Source organism: Bathycoccus prasinos (assembly GCF_002220235.1).
Source record: "Bathycoccus prasinos genomic : Chromosome_2".
Classification (NCBI taxonomy): domain Eukaryota; kingdom Viridiplantae; phylum Chlorophyta; class Mamiellophyceae; order Mamiellales; family Bathycoccaceae; genus Bathycoccus; species Bathycoccus prasinos.
The window spans coordinates 196,508-211,473 of record NC_024007.1 but is presented as its reverse complement, the minus strand read 5'-3'; the positions used below and the strand labels follow the sequence as shown (position 1 = coordinate 211,473).

General features: G+C 49.2%; 7 protein-coding genes across 7 annotated transcripts; 4 read left to right on the top strand and 3 right to left on the bottom strand.

Moving 5' to 3' along the window:
- Positions 1–236: 236 nt before the first annotated feature.
- Bathy02g01200 (unknown protein) lies at positions 237–1,781 on the bottom strand (the record flags this gene model as incomplete). The annotated part of the gene is made up of 1 exon (XM_007514993.1): positions 237–1,781. The coding sequence occupies one exon, from the start codon at positions 1,779–1,781 to the stop codon at positions 237–239; it is 1,545 nt and encodes a 514-aa protein (XP_007515055.1).
- Positions 1,782–2,290: 509 nt separating this feature from the next.
- On the top strand, positions 2,291–4,420 carry Bathy02g01190 (predicted protein; the record flags this gene model as incomplete). The annotated part of the gene is made up of 1 exon (XM_007514481.1): positions 2,291–4,420. The coding sequence occupies one exon, from the start codon at positions 2,291–2,293 to the stop codon at positions 4,418–4,420; it is 2,130 nt and encodes a 709-aa protein (XP_007514543.1).
- A 387-nt stretch (positions 4,421–4,807) lies between these two features.
- On the top strand, positions 4,808–7,435 carry Bathy02g01180 (predicted protein; the record flags this gene model as incomplete). Its single annotated transcript, XM_007514497.1, has 1 exon — positions 4,808–7,435. One exon carries the CDS (start codon positions 4,808–4,810, stop codon positions 7,433–7,435), a length of 2,628 nt encoding a protein of 875 aa, XP_007514559.1.
- A 105-nt stretch (positions 7,436–7,540) lies between these two features.
- On the top strand, positions 7,541–8,668 carry Bathy02g01170 (predicted protein; the record flags this gene model as incomplete). The annotated part of the gene is made up of 1 exon (XM_007514843.1): positions 7,541–8,668. The coding sequence occupies one exon, from the start codon at positions 7,541–7,543 to the stop codon at positions 8,666–8,668; it is 1,128 nt and encodes a 375-aa protein (XP_007514905.1).
- A 241-nt stretch (positions 8,669–8,909) lies between these two features.
- On the bottom strand, positions 8,910–10,169 carry Bathy02g01160 (predicted protein; the record flags this gene model as incomplete). Its single annotated transcript, XM_007514536.1, has 2 exons — positions 8,910–9,852; positions 10,018–10,169. The coding sequence occupies 2 exons, from the start codon at positions 10,167–10,169 to the stop codon at positions 8,910–8,912; spliced, it is 1,095 nt and encodes a 364-aa protein (XP_007514598.1).
- Positions 10,170–10,661: 492 nt separating this feature from the next.
- Bathy02g01150 (predicted protein) lies at positions 10,662–12,026 on the top strand (the record flags this gene model as incomplete). The annotated part of the gene is made up of 1 exon (XM_007514833.1): positions 10,662–12,026. The coding sequence occupies one exon, from the start codon at positions 10,662–10,664 to the stop codon at positions 12,024–12,026; it is 1,365 nt and encodes a 454-aa protein (XP_007514895.1).
- A 74-nt stretch (positions 12,027–12,100) lies between these two features.
- Positions 12,101–14,620, bottom strand: Bathy02g01140 (predicted protein; the record flags this gene model as incomplete). Its single annotated transcript, XM_007514661.1, has 1 exon — positions 12,101–14,620. The coding sequence occupies one exon, from the start codon at positions 14,618–14,620 to the stop codon at positions 12,101–12,103; it is 2,520 nt and encodes an 839-aa protein (XP_007514723.1).
- Positions 14,621–14,966: the final 346 nt, after the last annotated feature.

Below are 14,966 nucleotides of genomic sequence, written 5' to 3'. Positions count from 1 at the left end.
TTTTCGTCCTCTTTTTCTCTTCTTCTCAGAAAACGAGTGCGAGCAACGGTGCGTCGTTCGTTGTTGTGTGCGCGCGACGACGATGAATTTGAAGTGAAGACATTTTGAATCGAAAGAAATTTTAAAAAAATCGCAGGAAAAGGAAGACGTTTCTTTTTGCGATGTGTCGTATATTTGCTGCGACTCTTTTCGCATCGGACTATTTCCACTACTACTCATTCTTATTATTATTATTCTTAAACTGCGTCGTTTCTATCTTTAGTATCGTTTATATCGTTCTCGTTTTTGCCGTTTTGTAGCGCGTCGATGTTGTTGCTTTCTTCTACTTTCGTTTTCAACTGGTCGTCGTTTTCCCACTGGTGACTCCCCGCTCGTCCTAAAATTTCTTCCTCTCCTACGTTGTTTGCCCCCGTCGACCCCGCGGTGGTACCTAACGGCGAGTGTATGGTTTCCAAGTTTGGTTTTCGGACGTTGAATCGTTTCGCTGTTCGCGAGGGGTTCGCGTTGAGGAGGTTTGTCGTCGGGCGGTTTGGTCCTTCTCCTCCTCCTCCACTCGCTCCTCCGGCGACGTTGGTGGCGGTCGCGTTCGCAAAGGGGAGCGGGTTTTGGAGTTTCGGAACCGGCGGGGCGTTTTGCTCGACGCCACCTAAATCCGGAATGTTTGCACCAAAGTATGGAGATGGTGTAGAGTGTGGTCCAGCGGCGGTATTTTGTGCTCCTTCTCCTGGTTGTTGTTGTTGTTGTCGTTGCAAAGAAGAAGAAGAAGAAGAGGAGAGCTGGTTAAATCCTAGCTCGGGAGCGGACGAGCCGCGCGCGTGTCGCGGTTGACCAGCTAACGCGTTCACTTTTGCCGGCATGATTGGTGCTGCTTTTCCTCCACCATTACCATTACTGAGGGCGTTGAAACCTTTAATCGTTCCATTCGCCGCGGCCGCTGACAAAGACGGATTCATCCCAGACGAACTCACCACGCGCGTCGTTGGACTCAACTCCCCCTGACTCATCGCTCTACGCATGACCGTCGCATCTATCGTCGTGCGCCCACTCGCTCTCGTTAAATCCTCGCTATTATTCATATTATTATTATTATTATCGTTCGCCACAAAACCATTCTGATGCCTCGTCTCTCTCGCCATCCTCTGCTCGCGTCTTCGCTCTTTCCTCGCCTTCATCCTCCTCTCCTCCTTCACCCGCATCCTCCTCTCTAAAAGCTTCGCGCACCCAATCGCCGGAACTACCACTAACGGTATCAAAGCTAACACGAAATACGACCGCGCGTGAAACCTAAACACCAAAACCCCGAGAAACGTCGCCATCGCCGGAATCAACCCGACGACGATCCCCGCCACGTCGAACAAGCTCGCGAAGAGCAACCAATTCAAAAACGCCAGCGTCAACGCGCACGCGATCTCCACTCCAACCTCTAACGAGTGCCACCCTCGCCAACGCAACATTTGCGCGTGCACGTCTCCTCCTTTCTCCACGTAATGAAATAAGTGCTCCACAGATTCCATCGCTCTCCGCGCTATTTTCCTCGGACTCGTTTTCAGTTCCACGAAAATCACCAGACACAAAATCAAAGCGGCAAAGAACACTAACGGTTTGTCCACTTTCCGGTTGCTCGAAGTCCTCATTCCCATCGTCCGGTGCTGCTGTTCTAACGCTAAGAACGCTTTTTGCTTCTTTCGTCTCATCTTTACTACTACTCGGTCTTTTTGGTGGTCGGTTTTCTCATCCTTCTTCTCGTCGCATTCATTGGAAGAAGAAGGATATCTGTTCATTTCTTTTCGCGGATGATGATGATGACGATGCCCTCCTCCTCTTTCTCCCGCGATCATCAAAGTCGTCGTCGTCATCGCCTCCTTCTCGTCGTTCTCAAAATCATCAAAATCAGAAAACGAATTGTGCCCCGAAGCGCTTCTGCTCCTCATGCGCGCAATAATAATACACACATCCAGAAATGCAAAAGAATACTCTACTCTTTTGTGTGTGGTAATTTTTGTGGTTGGTTTCTCTTCTTTTTGAGTGCATGTGAAATGCTCTCGTGTTTCATCTCGCGACCTCTTCTTTTTCGCTTTTGTTTGTCAAAAAAAAAAAAAAAAAAAAAAGACGAGACAGACAAACGTTATTATTGCGCGCGCGATACGAGAGAGAGAGAGAGAGAGATCGTTGCGTTCTTTTGAAAACGCAAAGAACGATGTTGTTGTCATCTCGAGGAGAAGAAGAAGAAGACCAAGAAGACCAAGAAGGAGAACAACAGCTACAACAACCTTTAGTGAAGACGATGATGATGTCGTACGCGGAGAAAGCGAAGAGCGGGTTAAAGGTGAGGATAAATAAAAAAAAAGGCGTTGAAGAGGACAAAGAGCGTTTTGAAGCGACTTTTGTTGGTGAAGAAGAAGAGGACGAAGAAGACGAGGAAGAAAGAAGACGACGAAGCGAAAAGGAGGAGGAGGAGAAGGAGGAAGAGGAAGAGGTGGCTGCGTTGACGGAGAGGATGCGGAAAGATGTTCGCGTGAACGAGGAGGTGAACAACGACGAGGACGAGGACGAGACGACGTCTCCTCCTTTGGAAGAAGAAACCGAAGAAGAAGAAGAAGAAGAAGAAACAAAAGAAAACAACAACGACAGCTTTCTGATGACGGCGAAGATGCTTGGAGATACGCACTACGCGTACGGTTCGTTTGGGTACGGGTATTACACGCCGTTACCGGATGGGACGGCGATATTTACGCCGGCGTTTGTGCCTCCGCCGGTGCCGGCGCCGATGACGACGGGGGCGCCTTCGTCGTGGGGATACGAACATCTCTCGCCGCAAGGTGGGATTGTTTCGCCACCACCGACGACGACGAGTGAAGAAGCATCTTTGCAACAGCAGCAACAGCAACAGCAACAGCAGCACTTTCCGATGATGATGACGACGACGTCGGAGATGCCGTATCAGCACTATCCGTATTATCAACAACAATATCAACCGTATACTGAAGAGGCGGAAGGAGAGCGCGGAGACGAACAATACTATCCGCCGCCGCCACCAATGACGCCTCCGACGACGACGATGCTGCCGTCAGAATTCAGCGAAAATAGTACCGTGCGCGCTGGTATTGCGGCCGCGGCGGAGCATTTCACCTCTATCGTTGGAGATGCAACCGCGTCGACGTTTTCGAGCTTTGCTTTACCTCCGATGTCGGAACGCGATGCCGCTCGAGCTGCGACATTGAGGAGGATGAACGGACACGGCGCGAACAACAATAAGAAAAGTAATAATAACAACAACAACAACAACAACAACAACAACGGTACCGCAAGACGAGAACCGATGATTAGAAACACCGGTGGCGTTACCAGTTTCAATGGGAACTTGTCGCTCGGTGAGTCCGTTCGCGGTCCGCGATTTCGTAACCCGGAACGCATATTATCTCTCGGGAGTCCACACAAGAGCTTACACGAGAAGCTGATCCGTCCGAATCCGCACGAAATTTTTGCCGGCATCGACTGGTCGGCGTGCAAAGGATTCGTTTGTAAGTCCTTCAGCGAAGATGATATTCATAAATCAATCAAATACGGTAAGTGGAGTTCGACGCCGCGAGGGAACGCGAAATTATCCGAGGCTTTTCGACAACAACAACTGCTTCACCTCAACAAAAGCTGCAACGGCGGCAACTACTTGAGTGCAGGAGCGCGAGGAGGAGAAGGAGGAAGAGGCTTATCCGTAATAAGTAACGGTAGCAAAGTAAGCGAAGACATTAACGGTGCCGTGAACGAAAACAGATCCATCGTCGTCAACGCTAACCACGAAACGGCGATATCATCGTCACCGCTCAAAAATACGACTGCTAAGAGTACGAAGAAGATACCGCAAAGAATCTTCCTTCTCTTCTCCGTAAACGCGAGCGGCTACTTCTCCGGCGTTGCAGAGATGACTTCCGACGTCGACTTTGATAAAAACGAAACCTTTTGGCAGCGCGAAGGTAAATTTAACGGCTCGTTCAACGTCGAATGGCTCGTCGCAAAAGACGTCCCGTTCCAAGTCTTTGGAAGGCACTTGCGCATCGTGGACGACCGAAAAATACACAAAGTAGAAACGAAAAGAGTCACGCACAGCCGAGACGCGCAATACGTCACTCCGACCGTCTTGCGTCAGTGCATCGAAGTGATGTTGGCGTACCAAACCGAGAACGGCCTCGCGAAAGATTTTGCGTTTTACGACGAGCGAGAGAGAACGAGATACGAATCTCGAAAACTAAACGCCTCTCGAGACCGTCGCACGACGGTATCGTTCTCGCCTCCAAAACCTCACGCGACGAGCGGTAACGAAACGACGAGTGGCAACAAAAACAAACTGCACCGTTCGAGCAGTAACTCCACCACGACGACAACCACAACCACAACCACGACAACGACAACGGTCGTTTCGTAAAAGAAAGAGAGAGAGAGAGAGACGTTGAGAGATGAAGGCGAGTTCTCCTCTTCACCTTCACAAAGCCGTTTGCGAGAGAGCGCGCGGAAAGCTCGAAAGCGCTTTCTTCTCGCCCCTGTATATAAAGAAAGAAAGAAAGAAAAAAAGAAGCGCGTAAGTAGCAGAAAGAGAAACACAGAGAGAGAAAGAGAGAGAGAGATGCAGAGAGGTATTCTAACATTTTCTTCATTTTAACGACACAACAATAACATCATCGCAGATTAAATCGTATAAAAGCGTATAAAAATATCTCGCCTAGAGCCGACTGCTTCGTGCGTTCGTTCGCTTGTATTTTTTCTTCATCTGAGTCAAATCGTTCGTGTTCTGCTTCACAAAAATCGCTTAAAAATGCCAAAAACGCCTCCCTCTTTGCGCGGAGGCGGAGGAGGTAAAGGAGGATTCAGAGGAAAGAAGAAAAAGAAGAGCAAAGGCCCGCAACTCCCGAAATACGTTCAAGAGCAGCTGGCGAGTCGAGAAAAAGCGGCGGAGGCGGAGTCGTCTGATGGTTTCGGGAGTGCGAATTTCCGTTTCCGAGGAAAAAAAAGCGATGTCGACGGCGGCGGCTTTGAAGTTGATGATCACGACGACGATGAAAAAGACGGGAAAGAATACGGACGAAGACAAAGAGGAGGATTCGAAGGTCTCGGAGGACGGTCGTCGTCGTTGTCCAGAAAACAAAAGAGGGCGGAGATGAAACACGAAAAGAAGATGAACAAGAAGCGACGGTTTGAGACTTTGAGCGCGAAGAAGACGAAGACGAAAGCGAAAGCGACGCTGCCGGCGAAGAGAGACGACGAGAAAACGAAAACGAAGAAAAAGAAGAAAGAAAAGACGGCTCCTTTGGAGAAGGAAAGTAAGAGTAAAAAGAACACGGGGAAAGAAAAGAAGATGGCTCCCGCCGACGGTGCGCGCGGCGTCGGCGGCATGCGACAAAGTTTACTCGACGCGTATAAAGAAGACGAGTTCAACGCGAAACAGTTGGAAAAGAAGATGGGGAAGAAGAAAATCGAGGATGGGTTGGATTTGTTCATCGAAGGGTTGCCAGGGCTAGAGTTGTTAGGTGGTGGTGGTGGTGGTGGAAGTAGCGGAAGCGATGATGAATCGGAGGAGGACGATTCGGACGACGCGATGAGCGAGGAGGAAGAGTACTCGTCTTCGTCGGAGGAGGAAGACGAGGAACAAGAAGAAGACGAGGAAGATGAAGATGCATTAGAAGCTGCGCACGCGAACTTTATGCCGTCGGCGACGAAATACGTGCCCCCAGCGCAGCGCGCCGCGATGAAAGCAGCGGCGGAAGCTGCAACTGCGACGGAGAACTACAACAAAATTAAGAAGAGTAAGACTGCCAGAGACATCGACGACCCTTCGTTTGAAACGCAAAGAAGAATTATACGCGGTTTGCTCAACCGTCTCGGTGAAGCGAATGTTGCAAATATCGTGGCCGAAATCTCCGCCGTGGCGAGAGAACACCCGCGGAAAACCGTCGGCGATTGCGTCAGCGAAGAGCTGGTGCGCAAAGCGCTCGCTGAAGGACCAAAAGCCTCGGAGAGTTATTGCGCAGCGATTGCATGCTTAGTCGCGGGATGTAGCGGTGAGATTGGTCCAGAGTTTGCCGCTCGATTTGCAGCAAACGTGTGCGAACAATTCGAGCGCGAACGACTGAACGATGAGTCTTCTCGACCGGCGTCGAACTTAGCCTTGTGTTTAGCCAAGCTGTACAACATCGGTTTGTTCCCAAGTTCAGTCGTTTACGGGTGCTTGATTTCCCTGGCAAAGACGCTCTCGGAAATGGATGCTGGTTTGACGCTTACTATTTTGAAAGTCTCCGGAGGGAAACTTCGCGGCGAAGACCCGGTGGGTATGAAATCATACATCGACGCGTTGAGCGAAACCGCTCGTGCGTTGAAAATTAAAAACGGAGCAGCCGAAGGTGGTGGTGTTGGCGGCTTATCGAAACGCGCGCGTTTGACGTTAGAGCTCGTTCTCGACTTGAAGAACAACAAAGTTTCTAAATCTGAAAGCGACGCTTCGGGTAAAGACCAATACGGCATCCCTATCGCGTTATCGAGGTGGGTGAAAACGGCCAATCGCGTTGGCGAAGTCACCGTCGCCTTGCGAGCGCTCACGTACGACATACTCACTAACAACGCTTTAGAAAAAACAGGTAACTGGTGGTTACCCGAAGCCGCTGGAACGGAAGAGTGGTTCAAGAAACGCAACGCCGAGAGAAGCAGCAACGCAAACAACGACGGCGTCGACGGCAACGAAACGCAACTTTTGCAACTGGCGAAAAAGATGCGCATGAACACGGAAACCAGACGCGCAATATTTTGCGTCGTCATGTCCTCGGAAGACTACGCAGATTGTCTGGAAAGATTGCTAAAACTACCACTCAGCGGTCAAGGCGACCGCGAAATCGTCCGCGTCATCCTCGAATGTTGCTTGCAAGAAAAAGCGTTCAACCCGTACTACGCCATCTTGACCTCTAAACTCGTCGAGCGCCAAAAGCGACACAGGTTGACGTTACGTTTGTGCATTCAAGACCAGCTTAAAGAAATCAAATCCGGCGAAAACGAAGAAACCTCGTCCGTTCGTCGCGTGGCCAACCTCGCGAAGTTCTTCGCGCATACCGTCGCCTCCAACGCGCTCGGTGTGAACGCCTTGCGAATCTTAGAGATGAGCGAATTCGAAAACATGAACAGTCGAATCAACCTCTTCAACCGCCTCTTCTGTCGAGCAATACTCGAAGACCGTCAACGAACGGCTAAAATTGACCTTCTCTTCGCGAAACTCCGAGAGAAAAAAGAATACAACGACCTCGCGCGCGATTTCGCGCGCACCTTCACCTCTCGAGAAATCACGAGAGGCGTCGAGGACGAAGCCGCGCGCAAACGCATCCGCGGGAGAGGTTTAGCGTTGAAACAAGTCATCACCGAACAACACCAACGGTTTGCCACGCGGGAGGAGCAGAGATGATGATCGATAGCAACAACAAATCAGATTATAGTATTTTAGCAACAGCATTAGATAGATTTAGACGAGTGCAGATGTACGCGTATAAGGTTTATATTCGTACATTTTATGTCGCAGAGTAAGCGAAAACACAACTCTGCTGCTCCATTTGCACAAAAGTTGCTTCAATACACCACAATTCACAAAAAAGAAACGCGCGAAGACAAAGAAGACAAAGAAGAAGATAGAGATATAACTCTCGCAATCGTCATGTCTTCTCGCGTCGTCGCCCAAGTTTCGTCGCGACGAGGAGGACGCTTTTTATCTTCGTTGTTGTTCTCGTCGTCGTCTAACACTCCTCACGCTCGCACGTTTCCCGACGCCTCCCTGCTGTGGGGGCAAATGCATCATCGATCGTCGTCGTCTTTGTTCGTCGTCGATGATGATGTCGTGGTTAAAGGTCGAGCGACGAGCAAAAAAATGTTTTTCACGACGTGTGCGCGAGCAAGAGCAGCAGCAGCCGGTGGGGAGGAGGAGGAGGGCGGAGAGACGTCCTCTTCCTCTTCCTCCTCAGAGAGCGAAGATGTTGGGGAAAAGAACGACAACAACACCAGCAAGAGCAACAAGCGTCTGACGAGGAAAGACAAAGGGTCGTACGCCGGGATGTTGACTGAAATCGACTCGTACGAATCGCACGAGTTTAGGAGAACGAACTTATACGACACGAGAGAACACGTTGGGTTGGAGGAAAACCGCGAGAAAGTTTTGAACGAGTTATTAGAAAGGGTCGAGGAGATTACGAGTTCGGAGGAGTACAAGGCGGCGTTGGCGAAAGAAATGGCGGAGATGGAGGAAGAGGAGAAAAACGGGACGGAGAGGATATTGGAGTGGGAGACGAATTTGGTTTTAGAGGCTGGTGGGACGCAAGATCACGGTTTAAATAAGAAGGTGAGTTTAAAAGTGAACGTGGACGCTTTGATGAAGGAGACTGGGTTGTCCGAGGAGGCGATGGACTACATCAAGGCTATTTGCGGGAAACGGTTTTTGAAAAAGACGAACGAGATTCGAATCGTGTGTCGGAGATACGCGGATAGAGAACATAACAGACAGTGGTGTTTGAGAGCGCTGTATGAGCTGATAGAGGAAGGGCAGAAGGAATTCCCGAGCGGCGGTTTCAAGAGGGAGGATATCATAGAGTTGAACGCCAAGCGACGAAATGAACTTGGAGATTCGGCGACGTACGTATCTCAGAACTAAACTGTTGAACCGTGATGATTTAGGTAGTACCCATTATAGTCTTCTCCGTATAGTCTTGTATAGCAGATATTAATATTAAAACAACACATTTTTACGTAATCTTTCTTTTCCTCCTCTCTCGTCGCGTAGTAATACCCCAACGCGAAAAAAGAATGTTTCCTCGCTCCCTCATACACATCAAAAAAGATACATATACTTCTTACATATATATATATAAGCAGTATTCGGTATCGATAGTACCTTACGCCGTCTTCTTCTCGGCGTATTTAGCCTTGATGATACCGTACGCGGACGCGCCGGCGATGGCAATCGCAGAGCCGACGGCGGTTTGCGTGGAAATCTTGTTTCCAAACGCCAAGATGGAGAAGCCAATCACAAAGATTCTCTTACCGACGTTACCGACGGCGTGCGTGACTGGTTCAACCTTGCCCAACGCTTGGTATGCGACTTGGTTGTACATGTGGTAGTAGAAACCAACCGACAACAAAGACATGACGAAATCTTTTTGGCCTTTAAGGGCAATGGCGCTCGAGATGCCGGCCGCCACGGTGGAACCTTCGAAGAGCAACGCGAACGGAATGCAGAAGAGCAACGCAACAATCGTCACGTAGTTATACAAGTTGAGCGGAGACATTTCAGACATAAGCTTCTTACTAAAGATCGCTCTCGCCGCAAACGCAACGTTCGAGGACATCGCGGTAAGAAAACCCAACCACGTGAACGACAACTCCGTCGCCGAGGCGAGCGCGACGCCGCCAATGACTGGAATCAAAGAAAGGTACACCGGTAACGGGTACACGGTACCGGAGACTAAATACACGCCAAGAGCCGAAAATACCGGTTCCAACGTTTTCACGGTGTGCGTGAACGAAACCGCGACGGTGGCAAAGGACACGTTCGACAAGCAGTGTCCAAACGCGTGCAAAAACGCCGGCAACGTCAACGCCTTCAAAAACGTCGGCGAGGGTTTTTCAAACTTGACCAGCCTCGTCGTCCAGAAGAACGTCATGATGAGTAAACCAACGCCCAAGTGCACGCAAGACACGAACCACGGAAACGGGAAGTAGTTGTAGATGGTCTTGTTGATGATGTTGAACTGGACGTTGAGAAAATACCAGGCGGCGAAATAAAACGCGGTTTCCGCCGCCGGAAACTTTTCCTTGAACTCAGACAACGCGGAAGCTCTGTTTTTGACGTTGTGCATCACGTGTGTGCGTAAGTATAGAAGAATAAAAAGAGGATATCGTCGTCGTCGTCAGTTGTTGTTATTGTTTGTATCATCATCATCATCGAGACGAGACGCATTAGGGAAAGAAGAAGAACAAAAGAATAAATTCGCGGAATCGTACCTCGCCCCGGTCGCTTTCGTCTTCAACGCGCGTCTCGACAGTCTCTCTCTCTTCAAAATGTCTCTTTTCAAAGTATTCGAGCCTCGAATGGAACCAGACTCCCTCGCGGAGGAGGAGGAAAAAGAGAACGCTTTCGGCGCGAATTTATCCATTTTAACGTTGTTAACGGCATCGCATCGTCTCGAGTTGGTTTTCGAAGAAGTCGCGCGCGAAGACGCCGAGACGCGAACACCGCACGGTTGCGCGATCGATTGCATTATCTGCGTGAATTATTAGTGTTTACGATTATGCGTAAATAAAAGTCTTTTCTCTTCTCGCGTATACGGAGAGGAGCGTTGGTGCGTAATAATAAAGAAGAGAATAAATGGAAAAACGGGGAAGTAGGTGGTGACGCTTTTTGACTTTGATATCTGCAAACGTGTTTTCGCCGATGTCGAACACCTCACAGGCAACACAAACACATTAGCTGACAGCTGGCAAAAACTGCCAACGAAAAATCAAAATCTCTCTCGGTTTCCTTTCACACAACCTTCCTCATTTAGGACGACGAACACTTGGACGTCACGCAGGACACACACTTTGTGAAGTGTTTTTACTCGTCCTTATTACTCTATCATATAATATAATCAAATAAAATCGCGGCGATGAGTGGAACAACGACAGCGCTTCAAACGGTGGGGGCGCGAGGGGAAGTTGTTCACGTCGTCGCCGCCGGTAACGCGAGAACGACGATGCAGAGAAACAAGATTAGTGCCGCTCGAAGTTTGCAAAGAGAGAATCATCGGTTTTTTTCTTCGAGGAATACGACGACGACCACCACCACCACCACCACCACCGCGGCAATGTCCACAGAGAGCACTCCGACAAGTGACGACGAGAATAATAACAGTAACAATAAGGACAGATTCTTCTTGAACTTTTTCGGGTTCCCATTCCCTTTGGTTCCTTTCCTCTTTCGAGAAACAAAAGTTGAGAAGATTTACGAAAACGTCTATGCCTTTACGCAGCAACAAGGCATTGGATTCGGCCTGGGAGTATCAACGAACGTACGGATGACGGTGATAAAATTGAAGGACGGCACGCTGTGGGTGAAAGATCCAATCGCACCAACCGAGGAGTGCATAGCTTTGATGAAAGAGACATTTGGAGAGGACTATCGGGTCTCGAGCGTCGTGCTCGGAACGACGATGTACGAGCATAAGATTTTTTTACCGTCGTTTGCTCGCGCTCATAAGAACGCGAAAGTCTTCGTCGTACCCGGTCAGTTTTCGTTTCCCGTGCAGCTTCCGAACCCGTTGTTGGGGATTTCGAACGCTACAGAATTGTTGGACAGCTCGAATCCGCCTCCCGAATGGCTGGACGAAATCCAATATGAAATTTTAGGCACGTTCAATCTGTTTTGGTCGCAATATCGGTATTCCGAGGGGACCTTTTTCCACAAGAAGTCCAAAACGCTGCTCGTGACCGATGCGGCGGTATACGTGGACGGTGAGAATCCACCAGACATCATACCGAAAGAAGAGTTGAGAGATTTAGGAAGTGAGGAGTCGTTTACGATCAAGCTTTTAAGAGGATTAAATTTTAAAGGAGGAAGAGATGTCGAGAGAGCGAACGACGTCAGCGACGAGATCAACGGATGGAGACGCATGACCCTCTTTTCTCTCTTCATCGCCCCGGATGCTAAGAATATTATCAATCCAGCGAAGAGCTTTAATGCGATGAAGAATAAGTTTGTCGTCTCGCCTATTGTATACGTAATTGTCTTTCAATTCTTTAGAGAAGAAATTCGCGAATGGAAGAAAAACTGCCAGCGAAGATTTATTGGTGCAAATAGGGTGGTAGCGTCGCATTTTCCCGTAAGTAAGAAGGCGACCGCGAAGGACTTTTACTTAGCGTTTAAGTTTGCGGATAGTGATAGCGAAGTGCCGAGTTATTACAGCGATCCTCTAGATCTAGGCAGCTTAGAACTCGTACAGAAAGTCTTGAATTTCATCAAGGTCTACGATTAGTGTATGTGTATGTATGAAAACTATCTAATAGAGGGCAGAGCCGCGTCGTCTAATACTATATATTTTGCATTTTCTTACCATTCGCCGTCGTCTTCCACTTCGTCCGCGGTCAAAGCGCCGTGCTTTTTGTTCCATTCTTCGTGAAACTCAATATCAGCCCGGGTCACCGACGCGCGAACCTGTTTTGCTGCTTTACGAATATCATCTATGCGAATCTCGCGCAGTTCTTGCGCTTCGTCTTCGCCCGCTTTCGTCAAGTCAACGACATCGCCGCCACCGTCTTCTTTCTCGCTTCCAGTTTTAGCTTTCTTCTTCACAAACAACTCGCGCAGAGGTGCTCGAGCAGCTTCTTGCACCAAGTTCTTCAAATCCGAGCCGGAATATCCATCAGTTTTCTCACAAATTACGTCTAAATCTTTCTCGGTTAACGCGTGTTTCACTTTTCCATCGCCATCCGGATTTAACGTTTTCAAAATCATATCTCGTCTCGCCGCCGCGCACGGCAAAGGAATGTAGAGCTGTTTGGCCAGACGTCGTCGCGCCCCATCGTCCAGCTCTTGCGGTCTATTCGTAGCTCCAATGAGTAGCATCGGTTTCGTTGGATCTTCGCCTCCTAATCCGTCCATTTGGACGAGAAATTCCGTTTTCATTCGTCTCGACGACTCGTGTTCACCTTCAGATTTTCGCGCCGAGAGTAAAGAGTCAATCTCGTCCACGAATATCACTGAAGGCGCGCAGTGTCTCGCGACCGCAAACAACGCGCGCACCATTTTCTCGCCGTCGCCAATCCATTTAGAGGTTAATGAAGATGCTGAGATTGAAAAGAACGTCGCTTTGCATTGCGAGGCGACGGCTTTCCCGATCATAGTTTTCCCGGTACCGGGAGGACCAAACAAGAGCAAACCTTTGGGCACTGCGCGAGCGCCGGTGAAGAGTTCCGGATTCGTCATCGGCCATACTGCGAGCTCTTGCACGGCATTCTTCGCGTGTTCGAGACCAACGATGCTGTCCCAAGATACCGTGCCCGGTTTATCGAGAACTTCGCCGATGACGCGTTCGACGATATCGCGTTCGAGTTTCAAAATTTCATCTGGAATGACTTCTTTACCAGTCGGTTGTAATCGTTTCAACGCGAGCTCGGAAAAGGCCGGGCCGGAATCACCGTTCGGATCGTCTTTGTTTTTCTGTTGACCGTTGCTATTATTATTATTATTTCCACCGTTCAGATGGCCGAACGGACCGATAAACCCGCCTGGTGCACCCGGAACGGAACTTCTACCGCCACCGCTACCCGCTTTCAGTAACGCTTGCTCTTTCGCCTCGCGATACGGCTGCACGATTGGAGCCAGTCCTTTTTGCGCGCGGTCGAAATCTAACTTATCGCCCGCGGACATGAACCTTGCAGTTTTGGGTTTCGCTCCGGGTGCTTCATTGGCGTGGTGGTGTTCGTCGTCGCAAATCACGACGTCTTCATCATCGTCATCGTCATCGCGCAACGCGTCCGCAGATACCCTTTTATTGTGTCCTCGTTTTCTAGTGTTGTTGTTGTTATTGTTGTTGTACGTCATGCCGTTATCATCATCGTCATCAACGCGGTACCGCGAAGCTCCAGACGTCCCGCCGCGTTTGTTATTGCTGTGATTTTTCCTCGGCGACTGTCGGCGGCCTTTCTTTTCCTCCTCTCTCGGATCCATCGTTCTAGTAGTCACCAATTTTCGTTTCTCGTCGCGTATCGATGGTGGTGGTTTCCCGTAGTTCACCACGCGTTGAATTGGTGGAATCGATAGCTTTGCCTCTCGTTCTTTCCTCGCGTTTTCTTTCAACTGTTCCATTATCGTCAGAGTTTTCTTCTCTTTCTCTTCTTTTTGCTCTTTCTTCAACTCTTCGTAGGATTTTTCTCGCTTGCTGTCTTGCTGTTTCGCAACCTCAATCACGCGGAAAACCTCATCTTCTTCGTCTCTGTTCTCCTCTTCTTCGTCACTCGCGGGTATCCCCCACGCCGCTTTCGTTTCTAACACGTTCGCGGTGGTGGTTTTTGCCGTCGTTTTGTTCTCGTTGTTGGTATTGGTGTTCTTGTTCTTGTTTTCTTCTTCTTTGTCTTCTTCTTTTAATACTTTTCCTCCTCTCGTCGTCGCAGTCCTTCCGTTATCTCTCGCGGCCGCCGAGGCGGCTGGTTTCATCGCCGGTGGCGGCGACGAGAGCACTTTCGTCGAAACCGTGTTTCTATCAACTTCGACGAGCGTGTTCTTACTCGTCGTCGTCGTTTGCGGAGGAGGAGCACCGGCATCGGCACCACCACTCGCGGGGTCTCTCGTATCGTTCTCCTTCCTCTTCGACGCTTCTTCTTTAACTTCTTCTTCTCTTTGCACTTTCCCTCGCATCTCTTCAATCTCCTCCAAAGCGGATTGAATCAACGGTTCCATCGCTTCCTTTTCGTCTTCGCTCAACGTCGCTTGAATCTTGAACAATCTGACCTGTTCGAGCATCAATTCCACGGCTTGGCGAAACCGATTCGCGTCTCGAGCTGCGTCGATTTGGTCGCTCAAATCGCACAAACGTTGTATCGCCGCTTCTTGTTGTCCGTGTTCGTCCATTACGTGTGTATTCGTATTCTTATTGTGCGTGTATTACTTATTCTATTTGCGCTAATAATACGCAGCGCGCAAAATTTTCGCATCAAGAGTGAAGAAAAAAAGACAGACGACGAACACAAATTTTGAATTTTTTTTAGTCCTCCCCCTCGTCGACAAAGTTGGCACCCCCAAAAAAAAACAAATCAGAGGGGCGACGCGAAGAAAGGAGAGAGAGAGAGGAAGACAGAGACATGCAGACTGGCAGAGAGAGCTTTTTTCGTTTTTTTGTGCTCTCTTGCAGCACTGGTTGGTGGTGTCTCTTTATACTCCTGAAAGATTTTCTTCATTATATATCTATAGTATTTAG